Below are 21,587 nucleotides of genomic sequence, written 5' to 3'. Positions count from 1 at the left end.
GGGGGGAGGGGCCGGGAATGGGGGCGGGGCTAAAAGGGGGGAGGGGGCCACGGGGGGAGCGGGAACGGGAGCGGGGGGGGGAGGGGAGGGGGGACCGGGGAATGGGGGAGGGGCCAAAGCGGGGGGAGGGGGGCGGGGCCTGGAGGGAGGGGGAGGGGCCAAGGTGGGGGAGGGGCTGAGGTGGGGGAGGGGGGAGGCCAGGGAGACCCGGGATGGGGGGGGCGGGAGGGGGGGGTGGGGCAGCGAACCGGGGGGGGGGGAGGGGAAAGGGGGGGCGGGGACTCCCCCTCCCCCCCTCCCTCCCCTCCCTCCTCCACCCCCGGCCGCTTCCGGCGGCGGCGGTGACGTCACGGGGCGGGGGCGGGGCCCCGCGGGTCACGTGGGGGCGGCGGCGGCGCGAGCGGAGCGCGGGAGCGGTGAGGGAGGGGGGGAGGGGCGGGGGGGGAGGGGAATTTGGGGAGGGGGCGCGGGGGGAGGGGGCGGGGCTTGGCTCGGGGAGGGGGCGGGGCCTGCGGAGACGCTGCGGGAGATGCGGGGGGGGTTTGGCGGGAGATGCGGGGGGTTTGGCGGGAATTTGGGGGAATTTGGGGAGGGGGCGCGAGCGGGGGGCGGAGTTTGGGGGGAATTGGGGGAGGGGGCGGGGCCTGGGGCAGGGTTGGGGGAAGGGGCGGGGCCTGAGCAGAGCCGGGGGAGTTCCCGGGGTGAATTTGGGGAGGGGGCGAATTTTGGGGGAATTTTGGGGCAATTTTGGGGAGGGGGCGGCCTGGGGGAGTTTTGGGGTGAATTTGGGGAGGGAGCGAATTTTGGGGAGGCGATTTTGGGGAAGTTTGGGGTGAATTTGGGGAGGGGGTGGGATCCGGGTGGTCGATTTTGGGGAGGGGGCGAATTTGGGGAATTCTGGGGCAAAATTTGGGGAGGGGGCGAATTTAGGGAGTTTTTGGGTGAATTTGGGGGATTTTGGGGAGGGGGCGACTTAAGGGAGGAGAATTGGGGGGGAATTTTGGAGTGAATTTGGGGAGGGGGCAAATTTGGGGCTCGGGTCGCGTTTTGGGGTCAGTTTGGGGGGTTTGGGGCCATTTTGGGGTCGGGTTTTGGGGCTGGGGTCTCAGGGGGATTTGGGGGGTTTGGGGTAATTTTGGGGTCAGATTGGGGGGTTTTGGGGTTGGGTTTTGGGGTCACTTCTGGGGCAAATTTGGGGTCAGGTTTTGGGGCTGGGGTCGCTTTTTGGGGTCACTTTGGAGATTTTGGGGCCAATTTGGGGTCGGGTTTTGGGGTGGATTTGGGACTTTTGGGGCAATTTGGGGGTGGGGTTTTAGGGCTGGGGGTGGTTTGGGGTCAGTTTGGGGCGTTTGGGGTCATTTTGGGGTTGATTTGGGGCTGGGGGCAGCTTGGAGGTTTTGAGGTGGTTTGGGGACTTTTGGGGTAATTTTGGGGTCAGGTTTTGGGGGCTTTTGGGGTAATTTTGGGGTCGGGTTTTGGGGTAATTTTGGGGTCAGGTTTGGGGGTGGATTTGGGGCTGGGGGCGATTTTGGGGGAATTTTGGGGGTTTTGGGCAATTATGGGGTCAGGTCTTGGGGCTGGGGGCAATTTTTGGGGTCAGTTTGGGGGGTTTTGGGGTCAGGTTTTGGGGCTGGGGGCGATTTTTGGGGTCACTTTGGGGGTTTGGGGTAATTTTGGGGTCGGGTTTTGGGGTTGAGGCGATTTGGGGTCGGATTTTGGGGGGTTTGGGGCTGAGGGTGAATTTGGGGTTTTTGGGGTGATTTTGGGAGTTTTGGGGCTGGGGGTGCATTGGGGTTTTTGGGGTGATTTTGGGGTTTTTGATGCTGGTGGTAAATTTGGGGTTTTGGGGTCCAATTTTGGAGGGTTTGGGGTCAGATTTTGGGGGGATTTGGGGTCAGATTTTGGGGGGTTTGGGGTCAGATTTTGGGGTGGCATTTTGGGGCTGGGGGTGAATTTGGGGTTTTTGGGGTGGGATTTTGGCATCAGATTTTGGGAGGTTTTGGGGTCGGATTTTGGGGATTTTGGGTGATTTGGGCTCAGACTTTGGGGGTTTTTGGGCTGGGGGTGAATTTGAGGTTTTTGGGGTGATTTTGGGAGTTTAGGGTCAGATTTGGGGGTTTTGGGGCCACTTTGGGTTTTTGGGGCAGTTTTGGGGACCATTTTAGGGCCATTTTGGGGCCATTTGGGGGTTTTGGGGGCATTTTGGGGCCATTTTGGGGTTTTTTGGGGGCCATTTTGGGGTTTTTTGGGTCCCTTTTGGGCTCTGACCCCTCCCCTGTCCCCAGGAGGAGCCGGCGGCCAATGAGAGCGGCCTGGGCTGTGAGTGCTGCTGTCGCGACATGGGGGGGATATCGCGACATGGGGAGGGGATATTGTGATACGGGGACAGGGATATCGCGATATAGGGGGTGTCACGGTATGGGGGAGGGGATATCGCGATACGGGGGGGATATCACGATACGGAGATATCGTGACATGGGGATATTGCAATATCGGGGGTATGGGGAGGGGATATCGCGATACTGGGACATCGGGATACGGGGGGATATTAGGGGGAATCTATCAGGATATGGGAGGGATATCGTGACATGGGGGAGGGGTATCGCGATACGGGGATGGGTACATTGTGATATGGGGGGGTATCGTGACTGGGTGGGGCCGATATCACGACAGGGCCGATATCGCGACGCGGGGCCGGTGTCACACGCAGAGTTTTGGCAGGGCGGCTGTTGTGACACGGATGTCACGATAGCACCGGTATCGCGCCGTGGATATCGCGATAGTGCGGGTATCACAACATGGATATCATGATAGGGCCGATATCGTGACGGGTTTCACAATAGGGCCGGTATCACGACATGGATTTCGTGCTAGCGTGGCCATCGTGACAGGGATATCGCGATAGGGCCGATGTCATGACAGGGGTATCGTGATGCCACATGTCAGGTTTGTCACGACACGTGGGCCTATCGTGACAGGGATATCACGACATATCGTGACATGAACACGGTGATACAAATATCACGACGTGGATATCGCGACAGGGACGCCGCCACACAAAGATTGCGACGTCCATATCGTGACACCCGGGGCTATTGTGACATGGATATCATGATATGAACATCGTGACAGGAATATCACGACATGAATATCGTGACATGACTATCGCGACATGATCCTCACAACATGGATGTCATGAGGACACATTCACGTGTGCTGTGAATATCACGACACAAACAGCGCGATGGGAACGTCACGACACAAATATCGTGACGGGAACGTTGCAACAGGAGCATTGTGACGTGACTATTGTGACTGGAACATCGCGACACCAATATCGCGATGTGAATGTCGTGACACGAACGTCACGATGTGATTATCATGACGTGGATATCCCGATATGGATATCGTGACAGGAATATCACAACACGGCTGTTGCGACATGGATATCACAACATGAGTATCGTGATATGAACGTTACAATGGGAGCGTCGCGACATGGATATCCCGACGTGAAAATCACGGCGCGGCTGTCGCGACACGAATGTCACGCTGTGACCGGAGCGATGCCGATATCGCGACGTGAATGTCACGACACAAACACCGCGATGAAGATACCACGGTGTGAACCTTGCAACGGGAATATCACGACATGGCTGTTGTGACAGGCTGGGTTATCACAACATCAACATCGTGACATGAATATCACGGTGCGACCGTCATGACATGAATATCGCGACGCGAATATCCGGACACGACTGTTGTGACACAAGTATCACGACACGGCTGTTGCGACAGGAATATCGTGACAGGAATATCGCGACACGAATGTCACGCTGTGACCGAGGCGATGCCGATATCGCGACATGAATGTCGCGACACAAACACTGCAATGCAGATACCGCGATGTGAACCTTGCAACAGGAATATCGCGACATGAATATCCGGACGTGGCTGTCACGACGGGAATATCGTGACGTGCCGGGTTATTGCGACACGGCTGTTGTGACAGGCTGGGTTATCCCAACATCAGCGTCGTGGTGTGACTATCGCGACAGGACTATCACGACATGAATGCCGTGACGTGGATATCGTGACATGAGTGTTGCGACAGGACTGTCGCGACGTGAGCACCATGACAGAACGATCACGATGTGACTATCGTGACACAGATATCGCGACGTGGCTGTCGCGACATGAATATCGTGACACGCCACTGTTATTGATCGTTATTGATGACCTGGAGGAGGGGACTGAGCCGTTCATTAATCAGTTTAATATCATTAATATCAATATTAATATTAATATCGTTATTGGTGACATGGATGGGACTGAGCCGTTCATTAATCAGTTTAATATCGTTAATATCAATATTAATATTAATATCGTTATCGATGACACGGATGGGATGGAGCCTTTCATTGGTCCGTTTAATATCGCTAATATTATTATTAATAGCAGTATTAATGTCATTGCAGATGGCCTGGATGAGGGGATTGAGTCTTTCATTAGTAAGTTCAATATCATTAATATCATTAATATCATTAATATCATTAATATTAATATCAATATCATTATTGATGACATGCATGGGGGAATCGAGCCATTCATTAGTCAGTTTAATATTAATTATATGGATATTAATAATAATATGGTTATTGATGACATGGGTGAGAGGATCGAGCCATTCATCAGTAAATTTAATATCATTAATATCAATATTAATGTTAATATCATTATTGATGACCTGCATGAGGGCATTGAGTTGTTTATTAGTTTAATATCATTAATATCAATATTAATGTTAATATCATTATTGATGACATGTGTGAGGGCATCAAGTTGTTCATTAGTTTAATATCATTAATATTAATATTGATATCATTATTGATGACCTGCAGGAGGGGCTGGCTCCGCCCATCAATTAATTTATTATCATTAATATTAATATTGGTATAATTATTGATGACTTGGAGGAGGGGCTGGCCCCGTCCATCAGTAAATTTAATATCATTAATATTAATATTAATATTGATATCATTATTGATGACCTGGAGGAGGGGATGGTGCCATCCATCAATAAATTTAATATCATTAATATAAATATTATTATTAATCTAATTATTGATGACCTGGAGGAGGGGATGGCCCCGTCCATCAGGAAACTGAATTCTGGGATTCTGGGAATTCTTGGAATTCTGGGAATTCCCTGGATTCTGTGAATTCTCTGAATTCTGGGATTCTGGGAATTCTGGAAATTCTGAGATTCTGGGAATTCCGTGAATTCCGTGATTCTCTGAATTCAGTGATTCTGAGAATAGTCTGAATTCTGAGAATTCTGGGATTCTGGGAATTCTCTGAATTCTGGGACTCTGTGATTTTGATATTTCTCTGAATTCTGAGAATTCTGTGATTCTGTGAATTTTGTGAATTCCATGAATTCTCTGAATTTTGTGAGTTCTGTGATTCTGTGCCTGAACTGGGATCCATTTCCATGCCCAAATCCCTTTTTCCCCTTTTCCCCCTTTTCCTCCTTTTTTCCCTTTTTTCCCTTTTTCCCCTTTTTCCCCTTTTCCCCTTTTTCCCCCCTTTTTCCCCTTTTTCCCCTTTTCCCCTTTTTCCCCCCTTTTTCCCCTTTTTCCCCCTTTTTCCCTTTTCCCTTCCAGGGCTCATTTGAGCTCTCGGGGCTGGGTTGGACTCGGGGGCCTCTGGGGCCTGTCCCAGCCCCCCTGGGGTGCCGGGAATGCTGGGAATGCCGGGAATTCTGGGAATGCTGGGAATTCTGGGAATGCCGGGAATGCCGGGAATTCTGGGAATGCGGAGAATTCTGGGATTCCGTCATTCTGGGAATTCCGGGATTCTGTGAACTCTGTGTGTGAGTTCTGGGATTGGCAGCAGGCCGATATCGCGACAGGCCGATATTGTGACAGGCCGATATCGCGACAGGCTGATATCGCGACAGGCTGATATCGTGACAGGCTGATATCGCGACAGGCTGATATCGTGACAGGCCGATATCGCGACAGGCCGATCTCAGTGCTACCATGACGAGCCGGTATCGCCGATATCGCCATATTCCGATATCGCCGCTATTGTGATGGGCGCTATCGCAACAGGCTGATATTGCCCATATTGTGACAGGTGCTATCGCGACAGGCTGATATTGCTGCTGTCGTGACAGGCCAATATCGCCACTACCACAACAGGCTGGTATTGCTGCTATCGCGACAGGCTGATATCACCGCTGTTGTGACAGCCGCTATCGCAACGGGCCGGTATCGCCACTATCGTAACAGGCCACTATTGTGACAGGCTGATATGACAACAGGCTGGTATCACCAATATCGTGACAGGTTGATATCATGACAGGCTGGTATCACCACTATCATGACGGGCTGGTATCGTGGCAGGCTGGTATTGCTGCTGTTGTGACAGGCCAATATCATGACAGGCTGATATTGCTTATATCGTGACAGGCTGATATCACTGCCATCATGACAGGCCGGTATCACTGCTGTTATGACAGGCCAACATCATGACAGGCCACTATCGCGACAGGCTGATATCATGACAGGTCACTATCGCCTATATTGTGACAGATTGCTCTGTCATGACAGGCTGATGTTGCAGCTATCGTGACAGGCCACTATCACGACAGGCCGGTATCGCAACAGGCCGATATCACGACAGGCTGATATTGCTACAGGCCTCTATGACAACAGGCTGATATCGTGACAGGCTGATATCACGGCAGGCTGATATCGTGACAGGCCGATATCGCGACAGGCTGATATCACAACAGCCCCTCCTCTCTCTCGCTCTCTCTCCCCAGGCGCTGTCGCTGCTGCTGCTGCCGGGGCTGGGCCGCAGGGGGACGGTGACAACAGCGACGGCCACCAGGGCCAGCAGCAGGGCCAGCGGCAGGGACAGCCCCAGGGACAGCAGCAGGGCCACCATGGAGGGGACACCCCCGGGGACGGCACCTGGGACAGCCCCGGGGGGCGCCTGCGGCACCGGGAACGGCACCGGGGGTGACACCAGGGGGGACACCGGGGGTGACAGCGGGGAGGTCTCGGCCGCCTTCGTCACCTGCCCCAACCTCAGCGTGGCCACCGAGCTGGCCAGGTGACAGCAGTGGGGACACTGGGGACAATGGGGACACTGGGGACAATGGGGACACTGGGGACACCGAGCTGGCCAGGTGGGGACAATGGGAACATTGGGGACACCGAGCTGGCCAGGTGACACCAATGGGGACAATGGGGACACTGGGGACACTGGGGACACTGGGGACACCGAGCTGGCCAGGTGGGGACAATGGGAACATTGGGGACACTGAGCTGGCCAGGTGACAGCAATGGGGACACTGGGGACATTGGGGACAATGGGGACACTGAGCTGGCCAAGTGATACCAATGGGGACAATGGGGGGCACATTGGGGACACTGGGGGGACACCGCACTGGGCAGGTGACAGCAGGGCACACCTGAGAGCCAGGTGACACCGGGGTGGCACTGTCCCCAAGGGTGCCTGGGAGAGATGACACAGGTGACACTGGCCCTGCCCCAGGGGGTGACACAGGGAGGTGACACTCAGGTCACACAGGTGACACACTCAGGTGACACTCAGGTGACACAGGTGACACTGAGGTGACACGGGGTGGCACAGGTGACACACAGGTGACACAGGTGGTGACACAGGTGACACTCAGGTGACACACAGGTGACACAGGTGGTGACACACACAGGTGACACTCAGGTGACACACTCAGGTGACACGGGGTGGGCACAGGGTGACACAGGTGACACACAGTCACTCAGGTGACACTCAGGTGACACAGGTGTCCCTCAGGTCCCTGGTCCAGCAGCGTTTGGCCGCCTGCGTCAACATCATCCCTGGAGTGACCTCGGTGTGAGTGGGGACAGCGCGGGGACAACGGGGACACTGGGGGACACTGGGGACAATGGGGACACTGGGGACATTGGGTACAATGGGGGACAATGGGGACAATGGGGGGACATTGGGGAGACACTGGGGACACTGGGGGGACAATGGGGATGCTGGGGACATTGGGGGACATTGGAGGGACATTGGGGACATCAGGGACACCAGGAGGGACTGGGCGCAGAGGGGACACTGGGGACAGTGGGACGGACTGGGGACACCGGGGGTGACACGGAGGGGACAGGGGGACATCAAGGACATTGGGGACAATGGGGGGACATCGGGGACACTGGGGACAGGGGGACATTGGGGGATTGAAGGGGTTGGGGACAGTGGGGACAGGGCCCGGGCGGTGCCACCGCGGTGTCCCCAAGGTGTCCCCAAGGTGTCCCCGATGGTGTCCCCAGGTACACGTGGCAGGGCAAGCTGGAGGAGGACAGCGAGGTCCTGCTGGTGAGTGACGGCACCGGGGCCACCGGTGTCCCCAAGGTGTCCCCAAGGTGTCCCCAGTGATGTCCCCAAGGAGTCCCCCCAGGGTGTCCCCCCAATGTCCCCAGTGATGTCCCCTAAGTGTCCCCCAATGATGTCCCCCAATGATGTCCCCAATGTCCCCAGGGTGTCCCCAGTGATGTCCCCCCAATGTCCCCCCAGTGATGTCCCCACTGTCCCCCAATGTGTCCCGAACCCACCCAATGTCCCCCCAATGTCCCCAAGGTGTCCCCAGGGTGTCCCCAATGATGTTCCCAATGATGTCCCCAAGGTGTCCCCAGTGATGTCCCCAGTGATGTCCCCAATGTCCCCCCAGTGTCCCCAATGTCTCCAATGATGTCCCCCAATGATGTCCCCAGTGATGTCCCCAGTGATGTCCCCAGTGTCCCCGGGGTGTCCCCACTGTCACCCAATGTGTCCCTAACCCACCCAATGTCCCCCCAATGTCCCCAATGTCCCCAGTGATGTCCCCAAGGTGTCCCCAATGTCCCCAGTGATGTCCCCAAGGTGTCCCCAATGATGTCCCCCAGTGTCCCCAATGTCCCCAATGTCCCCTCCCTGTGTCCCCCAGATGATCAAGACCCGCAGCTCCCGGGTGCCGGCGCTGAGCGACTTCGTGCGGTGGGGATGGGGGGGGTTTGGGGGGACTGGGGGGATTGAGGGGGAATTTGGGGGTCCTGGGGGATTTTGGGGGGGTCCTGGAGGGGTTTTGGGGGTCCCAGGTGGGATTTTGGGGCTCTCAGAGGAGATTTTAGGGGGTTTTGGGGGGGTCCTTGGGGGATTTGGGGGGTCCTGGGGGGATTGAGGGGGAATTTGGGGGTCCCAGGTGGGATCTGGGGGGTTTGGGGGATTTTGGGGGGTCCTGGGGGTGTTTTGGGGGTCCCAGGTGAGGATTTGGGGGTCACAGGTGGGATTTGGGGGGTCCTGGGGTGTTTTGGGGGGTCCTGGGGGAGTTTGGAGCAGATTTTGGGGTGGTCCCAGGTGGGATTTGGAGGGTCCTGGGGTTTTTTGGGGGGTTTGGGGGGACCCCTGGGTGACTTTAGAGGTCTCAGGGGTTTTTTTGGGGGGGTCCTGGGTGGGTTTGGGGCAGATTTTGGGGGGATCCAGAGGAGATTTTTGGGGCGTCCTTGGGGGTTTTGGTGATCCTGGCTGGGAGTTTGGGGGTCCCAGGGTGATTTTGGGGGGGACTTTCGGCATTTTGGGGTTCCTGAGTTGGATTTTTGGCATTTTGGGGTGACCGAGGTGATTTTGGGGCAGATATTTGGGATTTTGGGGGGGATTTTTGGGGTGACCAAGGGGATTTTGGGGTCCCCCAGGTGCCCCCACCCCTACGAGGTGCCCGAAGGGGTTTTGGGGGTTCCCAGGGCCATTTTTGGGGAATATTTGGGATTTTTGGGGGGAATTTTGGGATTCCTGGGGTTTCCGAGTTGGATTTTGGGGGATTTGGGGGTTTTTGGGGTTCCTCAGTTGGGTTTTGGGGTGACTGAGTTAGATTTTGGGGTGACCAAGGGGGTTTTGGGGTCCCCCAAGGTGCCCCCACCCCCACGAGGTGCCTGAGGGGGTTTGGGGTTCCCAGGGCCTTTTTTGGGGGGGATTTTTGGGATTTTGGGGTTCCTGAGTTGGATTTTGGGGTTCCTGATTTGGGTTTTGGGGTCCCCAGGTGCCCCCACCCGTACGAGGTGCCTGAAGGGGTTTGGGGGTTCCCAGGGCTGTTCCTGGGGCGGATATTTGGGATTTTCGGGAGGATTTTGGGGTTTTTGGGGTCCCCGAGTTGGGTTTTGGGGTCTCCAAGATGATTTTGGGGTTCCTGAGCTGGGTTTTGGGGTTCCTGAGTTGGTTTTTGGGGTTCCTGAGCTGGGTTTTTGTCCCCAGCTGCCCCCACCCGTACGAGGTGCCCGAGGGGATTTGGGGGCCGGTTTTGGGCAGAATATTCCGGATTTTCAGGGCGATTTTTGGGGATTTTGAGGGGGATTTTGAGGGGGATTTTGAGGGGGTTTTGGGGTGACCCGGGTTTGTTTCGTCCCCAGGAGCCACCACCCGTACGAGGTGCCCGAGGTGGTGGCGCTGCCGGTGGCGCAGGGGAACCCCCCGTACCTGCGCTGGGTGCGTGACAGCGTCCCCCCATGAGGGGCCCAGAAACAGCCCAAAAACCAACCCAAAACAGCCCCAAAACAGCCCAAAATCCCCCCCTGAGACACCCCAAAAACTGCCCAAAAACCGCCCCAAAACCACCCCAAAACCCCATCATGAGACAGCCAAAACCAGCCCAAAACCAGCCCAAAACAGCCCCAAATCCCCCCCTGAGGCACCCCAAAAACTGCCCAAAAACCACCCCAAAACCACCCCAAAACCCCCCCATGAGGCAGCCAAAAACACCCCAAAAACATCCCAAAACCAGCCCAAAAACAGTCCAAAATCCCACCATGAGGCACCCAGAAACAGCCCAAAAACAGCCCCAAAAACAGGCCAAAACCAGCCCCAAATCCCCCCCTGAGACACCCCAAAAACTGCCCCAAAACCACCCCAAAATCCCCCCCATAAGACACCCAGAAACAGCCCGAAACCATCCCAAAAACCAGCCCCAAATCCCCCCCATGAGACACCCAAAGACCAACCCAAAAACACCCCAAAACAGCCCCAAATCCCCCCCTGAGGCACCCCAAAAACCACCCCAAAACCAGCCCCAAATCCCCCCCGAGACACCCAGAAACAGCCCAAAAACCGCCCCAAATCCTCTCCTGAGACACCCAAAAACCAACCCAAAACCAGCCCAAAATTCCCCCCTGAGACACCCCAAAAACTGCCCCAAAACCACCCCAAAAACCGCCCCAAAACAACCCCAAATCCCCCCATGAGACAGCCAAAAACACCCCAAAAACCAACCCCAAAACAGCCCCAAGGCCTCCCCATGAGACACCCAGAAACACCCCAAAAACCGACCCCAAAACCAGCCCAAAATCCCCCCATGAGACACCCAAAACCAGCCCCAAAACAGCCCAGAAACAGCCCCTAATCCCCCCCATGAGACACCCAAAACCACCCCAAAAACACCCCAAAAACCAATCCAAAATTCCCCCATGAGACACCCCAAAAACCGCCCCAAAACCGCCCCAAATCCCCCATGAGACACCCCAAAACCAGCCCCAAAACCGCCCCAAATCCCCCATGAGACACCCAAAAACACCCCCAAAACCAGCCCCAAATCCCCCATGAGACACCCCAAAACCAGCCCCAAAACCCCCCCATGAGACAGCCAAAAACACCCCAAAACCACCCCAAAAACAGCCCCAAAACCAGCCAAAAAACGGCCCAAAATCCCCCATGAGACACCCCAAAAAGTGCCCCAAAACCAGCCCCAAATCCTCCCCATGAGACACCCAAAACCACCCCAAAAACTGCCCCTAAACCACCCCAAAAACTGCCCCAAAACCACCCCAAATCCCCCCCGAGACACCCCAAAAACAGCCCAAAAAAACCCCAAAACCACCCCCCAACAAAACCCAAAATTCGCCAACGATCCCCCCCAAAAAATCCTCCCAAAATCCTCCCTAAACCTCCCGAAAATCCCCCCAAAATTCCCCCTGAAAAAAAACCCAAATCCCCCAAAACTCCCGAAAAAAATCCCAAAACCTCCCAAAAAATCCCCTAACGACGCCATCGAAAAACCCCAAAAATCCCCCAAAAAATCCCAAAAATTTCTCCAAAACCCCACCAAAAATCCCCCAGAACCCCCCCAAAAAAAACCCCCAAATCTCCCAAAAATATTTTTTAAAAAAATCCCCCAAAATCTCCCAAAATCCCCCAAAAAAGTCCCAAAACTCCCACAAAAAAATGGCGCGGAGCCGCTGCTGGAGCCATTTATTGGAGGAGGGGGCGAAGCCACGCCCACAAACCACGCCCACTCGGCCACACCCAATTAGGCCACGCCCATCCGGTCACGCCCACCCCAAATCCGCCCGGAAATGGGGAAATCCAAAATTTCCACCCCAAATTTGGGGCTTTGGGGTCGGGGAGGGGCTGGGGGGTGGGGGAGGGGTCCCCAAAAATTTGGGGGGGAGGGGCCTGAGGAGGCCACGCCCCCACAGGAGGCCCCGCCCCCTCCTCAGCTGCTCCAAAGTGACCAAAATGAAGATTTCAGCCCAAAATTTTGGGGGTTTTTGGTTTTGGGGACCCCAAAATTTTGGGGGGGTGTCCCCCCTTAAAAATTGTGGGCGTGGTTAGAGGAGGCCACGCCCCCTTTTAATCCCTTTAAATAATCTCTAAAGTGACAAAAATAAAGATTTTCCACCCAAAATTTTGGGGTTTTGGGGCTGGGACCCTGAAATTATTTGGGAGGGTGTCCCCTAAAGTTTGGGGGTGTGGTCAGAGGAGGCCACGCCCCCTCAAGGCCACGCCCCTCCTCTTTTTTCCTGTTAAATTCTCTCTAAAGTGACAAAAATAAAGATTTTTATCCCAAATGTGGGGATTTTAGGGGCTGGAACCCCCAAAATCGTTGGAGGGTGTGTCCCTAAAAGCAGGGGCGTGGTCAGAGCTGACCACGCCCCCTCCATGCCACGCCCCTTTCCTTTTCCCCCTTAAATCTCTGCTAAAGTGACAAAAATAAAGATTTTACACCCAAAATTTTGGGGCTTTTGGGACTGGGACCCCAAAAGTTTTGGGGAAATGTCCCCAAAATGTGGGGGCGTGGTCAGAGGTGGCCACGCCCCCTGCAGGTCCTGCCCCTTCTCTTTCTCTCCCATTAAATCTCCCCTAAAGTGCCAAAAATGAGGATTTTTACACCCAAAATGTTGGGGTTTTTGGGCTGGTATCCCAAAATTATTTGGGGGTGGGGTCCCCTAAAAATCGAGGGCGTGGTCAGAGGTGGCCACGCCCCAACCTCCACTTTAAATCTCCCCTAAAGTGCCAAAAATGAAGATTTTCCACCCAAAATTTTGGGGTTTTTGGGACAGGATCCCCAATTTCTGGAAGGGGCGTGTCCCCAAAATTGGGGGCGTGGTCAGAGGTGGCCCCGCCCCACGCGGGTCACGCCCCTCCCCTATTTTCCCTTTAAATCTCCCCTAAAGTGCCAAAAATGAGGATTTTCCACCCAAAATTTCGGGGTTTTGGGACCTGACCCCCAAAATGTTTGGGGCGGGGTCCTGTGGGATTGGGGGCGTGGTCAGAGCCCGGCCCCGCCCCCCCACTCCAGCAGGTACTGAACGGTCCCGTCCAGCGTCACCCGGCGCGCCAGGACACGGGGGGGCGGGGCTTGGCCAGGGGGCGGGGCCTGCGAGGGGGGCGGGGCCTCGGGCTCCGGGTCCGGCCTGGGAGAGCTGGGGGAGGGGAGAAACCAGTATGGACCAGTATAAACCAGTATGGACCAGTACGGAGCAGTTGGGCCCAGTGTGGGCCCCTCCCAGTCCCTCCCAGTTTGATCCCAGTTTGTCCCAGTCCCACCCAGTTTGATCCCGGTTTGATCCCAGTCCCTCCCAGTCCCACCCAGTTTGATCCCAGTCCCTCCCAGTCCCTCCCAGTTTGATCCCAGTCCCTCCCAGTTTGATCCCAGTTAGGTCCCAGTTTGATCCCAGTCCCTCCCAGTCCCTCCCAGTTTGATCCCAGTTTGTCCCAGTTTGATCCCAGTTTGATCCCAGTCCCTCCCAGTTTGATCCCAGACCCTCCCAGTCCCTCCCAGTTTGTCCCAGTTTGATCCCAGTCCCTCCCAGTTTGATCCCAGTTTGGTCCCAGTTCAGTCCCAGTCTGTCCCAGTCCCTCCCAGTCCCTCCCAGTTTGATCCCAGTCCCTCCCAGTCTGTCCCAGTTTGATCCCAGTTTGTCCCAGTCCATCCCAGTTTGTCCCAGTTTGTCCCAGTTTGATCCCAGTCTGTCCCAGTCCCTCCCAGTTTGATCCCAGTCTGTCCCAGTTTGTCCCAGTTTGATCCCAGTCTCTCCCAGTCTCTCCCAGTCCCTCCCAGTCCCCCCAGTCCCACCTGGGGCTCTGCGAGGGGTGGAAGGAGGCGAACATCCGGATGGGGGGGCTGGGGAGAGACCCCAAAAACCCCAAATCAATGAGAATCCACCCCAAAACCCACCCCAAAAAACCCAAATCCACCCAAAATCCACCCAAAAATCCCCCCCCAAAAACCCCAAATCCCCCAAATTTTCCCCATATTCCCCCCAAATCCCCAAATCTCCCCAAAATCCCCCAAATTCCCCCCAAAATGCCCCCAAGCGCCCCCAAAAGCCCCAAATTTCCCCCAAAATTCCCCCTGAAACCGCCCCATTGCCCCCCAAAATTCCCCAAATCCCCAGAATTTCCTCCAAATCCCCAAATCCCCCCAAAATTCCCCAAATCCCGAGAATTTCCTCCAAATCCCCCAAATCCCCAAATCCCCTCCAAGCTCCCAAATCCCCTCCAAGCTCCCAAATCCCCCCCAAGTTCCCAAATCCCCCCCAAATCCCCAAATCCCTCCAGGTTCCCAAATCCCCCAAATCCCCTTCAAGTTCCCAAATCCCCAAATCCCCCCCAAATCCCCCAAATTTCCCCAGGTTCCCAAATCCCCCAAATGCCCCCAAATCTCCCCCAAGTTCCCAAATCCCCCAAAAATCCCCAAATCCCCAAATCCCCCAAATCCCCCCCAATCCCCAAATCCCCCCAGGTTCCCAAATCCCCCAACCCCCCCAGGTTCCCAAATCCCCCCCAAATTCCCAAATCCCCAAATCCCCCAAGTTCCCAAATCCCCCCTGGTTCCCAAACCCACCCAAATTCCCAAATTCCCCAAAATCCCCAAATCCCCCCAAATCCCTCCAGGTTCCCAAATCCCCCAAATCCCCTTCAAGTTCCCAAATCCCCAAATCCCCCCCAAATCCCCCAAATCCCCTCCAAGTTCCCAAATCCCCCAGGTTCCCAAATCTCCCCCAAGTTCCCAAATCCCCAAATCCCCCAAAATCCCCAAATCCCCCAAATCCCCCCCAAGTTCCCAAATCCCCCCAGGTTCCCAAACCCCCCCAGGTTCCAAACCCCCTCCAAGCTCTCAAATCCCCCCCAAATCCCCAAATCCCCCCAAGTTCCCAAATCCCCTCCAAGTTCCCAAATTCCCCAAAATCCCCGAATCCCCCCAAATCCCCCAAATCCCCCCCCATGTTCCCAAATCCCCCCCAAGTCCCCAACCCCCCCCCTGGTTCCCAAATCCCCCAATCCCCAAACCCCCCCAAAAATCCCCAAATTCCCAAATCCCCCCCAAATTCCCCAAAATCCCCAAATTCCCAAATCCCCCCCCAAATCCCCCAAATCTCCCAAATCCCCCAAATCCCCAAATCCCCCCCAAGTTCCCAAATCCCCCCAAGTTCCCAAATCCCCAAATCCCCCCCAAATCCCCCAAATTTCCCCAGGTTCCCAAATCCCCCAAATCTCCCAAACCCACCCAAGTTCCCAAATCCCCCAACCCCCCCATGTTCCCAAATCCCCAACCCCTGCCCAGGTTCCCAAATCCCCCAAATGCCCCCAAATCTCCCCCAAGTTCCCAAATCCCCCAAAAATCCCCAAATCCCCAAATCCCCCAAATCCCCCCCAATCCCCAAATACCCCCAGGTTCCCAAATCCCCCAACCCCCCCAGGTTCCCAAATCTCCCCCAAGTTCTCAAATCCCCAAATCCCCCCCAAATTCCCAAATCCCCCCCAAATTCCCAAATCCCCAAATCCCCCAAGTTCCCAAATCCCCCCCGGTTCCCAAACCCACCCAAATTCCCAAATTCCCCAAAATCCCCAAATCCCCCCAAATCTCCCCCAGGTTCCCAAATCCCCTCCAAGTTCCCAAATCCCCCCAGGTTCCCAAACCCCCCCGGTTCCCAAACCCCCCCAAGTTCCCAAATCCCCAAATCCCTCCCAAAGTTCCCAAATCCCCCCTCAAGTTCCCAAACCCCCCCAGGTTCCCAAATGCCCCCAAGTTCCCAAATCCTCTCCAAGTTCCCAAATCCCCCCAAACCCCCAAAGTTCCCAAATCCCCAAATGCCCCCAAATCCCCCCCAAAGTTCCCAAATCCCCCCCGGTTCCCAAATGCCCCCATGTTCCCAAATCCCCTCCAAGTTCCCAAATCCCCTCCAAGTTCCCAAATTCCCCAAAATCCCCAAATCCCCCAAAATCCCCAAATCCCCCAATTCCTCCCCCAAGTTCCCAAATCCCCCAAATCTCCCAAATCCCCCAAGTTCCCAAATCCCCCCGGTTCCCAAACCCACCCAAGTTCCCAAATCCCCCCCGGTTCCCAAATCCCCAAATCCCCCAAATCCCCCCCCAAGTTCCCAAATGCCCCCATGTACCCAAATCCCCCCGGTTCCCAAACCCCCCCCAAGTTCCCAAATCCCCAAATCCCTCCCAAAGTTCCCAAATCCCCCCTCAAGTTCCCAAACCCCCCCAGGTTCCCAAATCCCCCAAGTTCCCAAATCCCCTCCAAGTTCCCAAATCCCCCAAACCCCCCCAAGTTCCCAAATCCCCCAAAAATCCCCAAACCCCCAAATCACCCAAATCCCCCCCAGGTTCCCAAATCTCCAAATCCCCTCCAAGTTCCCAAATCCCCCCCAACTTCCCAAATCCCCCAAACCCCCCCAGGTTCCCAAATCCCCCCCCAAGTTCCCAAATCCCCCAAATCACCCAAATCCCCCCCAGGTTCCCAAACCCCACCCAGGTTCCCAAATCTCCAAATCCTCTCCAAGTTCCCAAATCCCCCCCAAAGTTCCCAAATCCCCCAAACCCCCCCAGGTTCCCAAATCCCCCAAGTTCCCAAATCCCCCCCAAGTTCCCAAATCCCCCAAAACCCCCCAGGTTCCCAAATCCCCCCAAGTTCCCAAATCCCCCAAATCACCCCCAAATCCCCTCCAAGCTCCCAAACCCCCCCAGGTTCCCAAACCCCTCCGGTTCCCAAACCCCCCCAAGTTCCCAAATCCCCCAAAAATCCCCAAACCCCCAAATCACCCAAATCCCCCCCAGGTTCCCAAACTCCCCCCAGGTTCCCAAATCTCCAAATCCCCTCCAAGTTCCCAAATCCCCCCCGAAGTTCCCAGGTTCCCCAAATTCCCCCAGGTTCCCAAATCCCCCAAATTCCCCTCAAATCCCCAAATGCCCCCCAAGTTCCCAAATCCCCCCAGGTTCCCAAATCCCCCCAAAATCCCCAAACCCCCTATCCCCAAACCCCCCTAAAAATCCCCAAATTCCCAAATCCCCCCAGGTTCCCAAACCCCCCCGGTTCCCAAGCCCCCCCAAGTTCCCAAATCCCCAAATCCCTCCCAAAGTTCCCAAATCCCCCCTCAAGTTCCCAAACCCCCCCAGGTTCCCAAATCCCCCAAGTTCCCAAATCCCCTCCAAGTTCCCAAATCCCCCAAACCCCCCCAAGTTCCCAAATCCCCCAAAAATCCCCAAACCCCCAAATCACCCAAATCCCCCCCAGGTTCCCAAATCTCCAAATCCCCTCCAAGTTCCCAAATCCCCCCCAACGTTCCCAAGTTCCCCAAATTCCCCCAGGTTCCCAAACCCCCCAAGTTCCCAAATCCCCCAAATCACCCCCAAATCCCCTCCAAGCTCCCAAACCCCCCCAGGTTCCCAAACCCCCCAAGTTCCCAAATCCCCCAAATCCCCCCCAAAGTTCCCAAATCCCCCAAACCCCCCCGTCCCCACCTGGGCGCTGCCCGGGCCCGGCCCTTCCTGACGCCGTCGGAGCCGCTGGGGGGGGCCTGGCACGGGGGGACCCCAAATTCAGGGGGGGGTTGGGGATCCCCCCCAGATTTTGGGGGAATTTTGGGGCTTTTTGGGATTTTTTGGGATTTTTTTTTTGTTTTTTGGGGGATTTTTCAGGGTTTCTTTTTGGAGTTTTTAAAAATTTTTTGGGATTTTGGGGTTTTTTGAAGATTTTTTGGTGGGGATTTTTGGGGGTGTTTTTGGGATTTTTGGGGGTTTTTTTTGTTTTTTGGGGATTTTTTGGGGTTTTTTTGGGGACTTTTTGGGGTTTTTTTTGGCGGGGTTTGGGGGGGATTTTTCAGGGTTTTTTGAGGATTTTTTGGGGGGATTTTTGGGGGTGATTTTGGGACTTTTGGGGGTTTGGGGAATTTTGGGGGATTTTTTGGGGGATTTTTTGGGTTTTTTTTTGGTTTTTGGGGATTTTTTGGGGTTTTTTTTTGGGACTTTTTTGCGGGTTTTTTTGGTGGGGTTTGGGGGGGATTTTGGGGGTTTTTTTTTTGGGATTTTTGGGGTTTTTTTGGGGATTTTTTGGGGGGATTTTTTTGGTTTTTGGGAATTTTTGGGGTGTTTTTTTTGAGGGTTTTTTGGGGATTTTTTTAGGATTTTTGAGGGGCTTATGTGGGTTTTTGGGGGTTTCTTTTGTTTTGTTTTTTCAGGGATTTTTTGGGTTTTTTAGGGGATTTTTGGGGGATTTTTGGGGGGTTTTTCTTGTGAATTTTCGGTGGATTTTTTTTGTTTTTTGGTGGTTTTCTTGGGATTTCGGGGGGATTTTTTGGGGGGCATTTTTGGGGTTTTTTGGGGATTTTTTGGGGGGAATTTTTGGGGGCGGATTTTTTGGGTTTTTTTGGGTTTTTTGGGGATTTTTTTGGGGTCTCACCTGGGAGCCGCGGGGGGAGGGGCGCCGCCGGGCCCCGCCCTGGCCCCGCCCTTCCGAGAGGCTGCGGGGGGAGGGGGAGGGGAGGGGTTGGGGGGGACCCCAAAAAAAATTTGGGGACCCCCCCCGATGGGAATGGGGGAGGGGGAGCCCCAAAAGAGGCAGGAATTGTCCCAAAATCCCCCCCAAAATTCCCCTTTAAATCCTTCATAAATCCCCTCAGGACCCCCAGAATCCTCCCCAAATTCCCCCAAATGCCCCCAACCCTCCCAAAATGCCCCAAAATCCCCCCCGAACCCCAAATTCCCCCCCAAATCCCCCCCTAAAATCCCCCCTTTAACCCCCCCAAATCCCCCAGCTTTCCCCCAAATTCCCCTAAAGGCCCCAAAATCCCCCCAAAAATTCCTCAAACCCCCCCAAATCCCCTCAACATCCCCAAAATCCCCCCAAAAATTCCTCAGACCCCCCCAAATCCCCTCAACATCCCCAAAATCTCTCCAAAAATTCCTCAAACCCCCCCCAAATCCCCTCCACATCCCCAAAATCCCCCCAAAAATTCCTCAAACCCCCCCAAATCCCCTCAACATCCCCAAAATCTCCCCAAAAATTCCCCCCAAAAATCCCCAAATCTCCCCCCTCCCACCTTCCCCCCCCTCCTCACCTGGTCCCGCCCCGGCTGGGGGCGGGGCGGTCTCTGGGGGCGGGGCCGGGGCTGGTCCTGGGGGCGGGGCCGAGTCGGTCCCTGGGGGCGGGGCCTGGCTCGGGTCGGTCCCTGGGGGCGGGGCTGGGGGCGGGGCCTGGGCCGTCCCTGGGGGCGGGGCCTGTCTCAGGGGGGCGGTCCCTGTGGGCGGGGCCGGGGGCGGGGCCGGGCGGGGCCCGCTGTGTGAGGGCGGGGGGCAGTGGGGGCGGGGCGCGGCTGTGCAGCCCGAAGAGGCCCCGGCGCTTCTTCATCTCCCGGCCCGACACGAACCTGGGGCGAAAACAGCGGGGATTGGGCAAAAACTGCAGCGGGAATGGGGAAAAACAGCAACGGGATTGGGCAAAAACTGCAGCGGGAATGGGGAAAAACAGCAACGGGACTGAGGGGGGGAAAATAGCAACGGGATTGGGCAAAAACTGCAGCGGGGATGGGGAAAAACTGCAGCGGGAATTGGGGAAAAACTGCAGCGGGATTGGGCAAAAACTGCAGCGGGATTGGGGAAAAACTGCAGCGGGAATGGGGAAAATAGCAACGGGAATGGGGAAAATATCAGCGGGATTGGGGAAAAACTGCAGCGGGATTGGGGAAAATATCAACGGGATTGGGGAAAAACAGCAGCGGGATTGGGGAAAAATAGCAGCGGGATTGGGGAAAATAGCAACGGGAATGGGGAAAAACTGCGGGGATTGGGGAAAAACTGCAGCGGGAATGGGGAAAAAATCAACGGGAATTGGGCAAAACCAGCGGGGATTGGGCAGAAATAGCAGCGGGAATTAGGGAAAAAATCAACGGGATTGGGGAAAAACTGCAGCGGGATTGGGGAAAATATAAATGGGAATTGGGGGAAAACTGCGGGGATTGGGGAAAAACTGCAGCGGGATTGGGGAAAAATATCAGCGGGATTGGGGAAAAACTGCAGCGGGATTGGGGAAAAACTGTGGGAATTGGGGAAAAACTGCAGGGATTGGGGAAAAATATCAGCGGGAATTGGGGAAAAAATCAACGGGATTGGGGAAAAACTGCGGGGATTGGGGAAAAACAGCAACGGGATTGGGGAAAAACTGCAGGGATTGGGGAAAAACTGCAGCGGGATTGGGGAAAATATCAACAGGATTGGGGAAAAACTGCGGGAATGGGGAAAATATCAACGGGATTGGGGAAAATATCAACGGGATTGGGGAAAAACTGCGGCGGGAATGGGGAAAAACAGCGGGGATTGGGGAAAAACTGCAGCGGGATTGGGGAAAAACTGCAGGGATTGGGGAAAAACTGCAGCGGGATTGGGGAAAAAATCAACGGGAATTGGGCAAAACCAGCGGGGATTGGGCAGAAATAGCAGCGGGAATTGGGGAAAAAATCAACGGGATTGGGGAAAAACTGCAGCGGGATTGGGGAAAAATCAGTGGGATTGGGGAAAATCAACGGGATTGAGGAAAAATCAGTGGGATTTGGGGAAATTAGCGGGATTGGGGGAAATCAGCGGGAATTGGGCAAAAATATCAGAGGGATTGAGGGGGAAAAATCAGCGGGATTGGGGAAAAATCAGTGGGATTTGGGAAAAATCAGTGGGATTGGGGAATATCGGGATTGGGGGAAAATCGGGATTGGGGCAAAATCAACGGGATTTGGGAAAATCAGCGGAAATTGGGAAAATCAGCGGAAATTGGGCAAAAACAGGAGCGGGATTGGGGGGGGAAATATCAGCGGGATTGGGGAAAATATCAGCGGGATTTGGGGGGAAAATATCGGGATTAGGGGAAAATATCAACGGGATTAGGGGAAAATATCAACGGGAATTGGGCAAAAATATCAGCGGGATTTGGGGGGAAAATCAGCGGGATTGGGGGAGAAAATATCGGGATTTGGGGAAAATATCAG

At 55.1% G+C, this 21,587-nt stretch overlaps 2 protein-coding genes across 5 annotated transcripts; one reads left to right on the top strand and one right to left on the bottom strand.

The window, feature by feature from the left end:
* The first annotated feature begins 680 nt into the window (after positions 1–680).
* On the top strand, positions 681–11,420 carry CUTA (cutA divalent cation tolerance homolog). The gene is made up of 8 exons (XM_071420061.1): positions 681–701; positions 2,286–2,319; positions 4,479–4,511; positions 6,833–7,125; positions 7,852–7,911; positions 8,352–8,397; positions 9,005–9,054; positions 10,461–11,420. The coding sequence occupies exons 2-8, from the start codon at positions 2,302–2,304 to the stop codon at positions 10,558–10,560; spliced, it is 600 nt and encodes a 199-aa protein (XP_071276162.1). The 5' UTR covers positions 681–701; positions 2,286–2,301; the 3' UTR covers positions 10,561–11,420.
* Positions 11,421–12,276: 856 nt separating this feature from the next.
* Positions 12,277–20,236, bottom strand: LOC139586548 (uncharacterized). Of its 4 annotated transcripts, XM_071420058.1 has the most exons (6): positions 19,671–20,225; positions 19,013–19,073; positions 18,076–18,131; positions 14,399–14,446; positions 13,738–13,745; positions 12,277–13,604 (listed from the first exon to the last, which is right to left on the bottom strand). In XM_071420058.1, the coding sequence occupies exons 1-6, from the start codon at positions 19,958–19,960 to the stop codon at positions 13,480–13,482; spliced, it is 588 nt and encodes a 195-aa protein (XP_071276159.1). In that variant the 5' UTR covers positions 19,961–20,225; the 3' UTR covers positions 12,277–13,479. The 4 variants fall into 4 exon arrangements, with proteins under 4 accessions (XP_071276159.1, XP_071276158.1, XP_071276157.1 ...); XM_071420057.1 differs by lacking the exon at positions 13,738–13,745 and having other exon boundaries at positions 12,277–13,736; positions 19,671–20,234; XM_071420056.1 differs by having other exon boundaries at positions 12,277–13,745; positions 19,671–20,214.
* Between the last annotated feature and the right edge of the window lie 1,351 nt (positions 20,237–21,587).

The sequence above is a fragment of the Agelaius tricolor genome, unplaced genomic scaffold (genome assembly GCF_023055355.1).
Source record: "Agelaius tricolor isolate 1412-34295 unplaced genomic scaffold, bAgeTri1.0.p SCAF_124, whole genome shotgun sequence".
In the NCBI taxonomy this organism is placed as follows: domain Eukaryota; kingdom Metazoa; phylum Chordata; class Aves; order Passeriformes; family Icteridae; genus Agelaius; species Agelaius tricolor.
The sequence above is the reverse complement of the archived record's forward strand: the minus strand, read 5'-3'. Positions and strand labels throughout refer to the sequence as shown.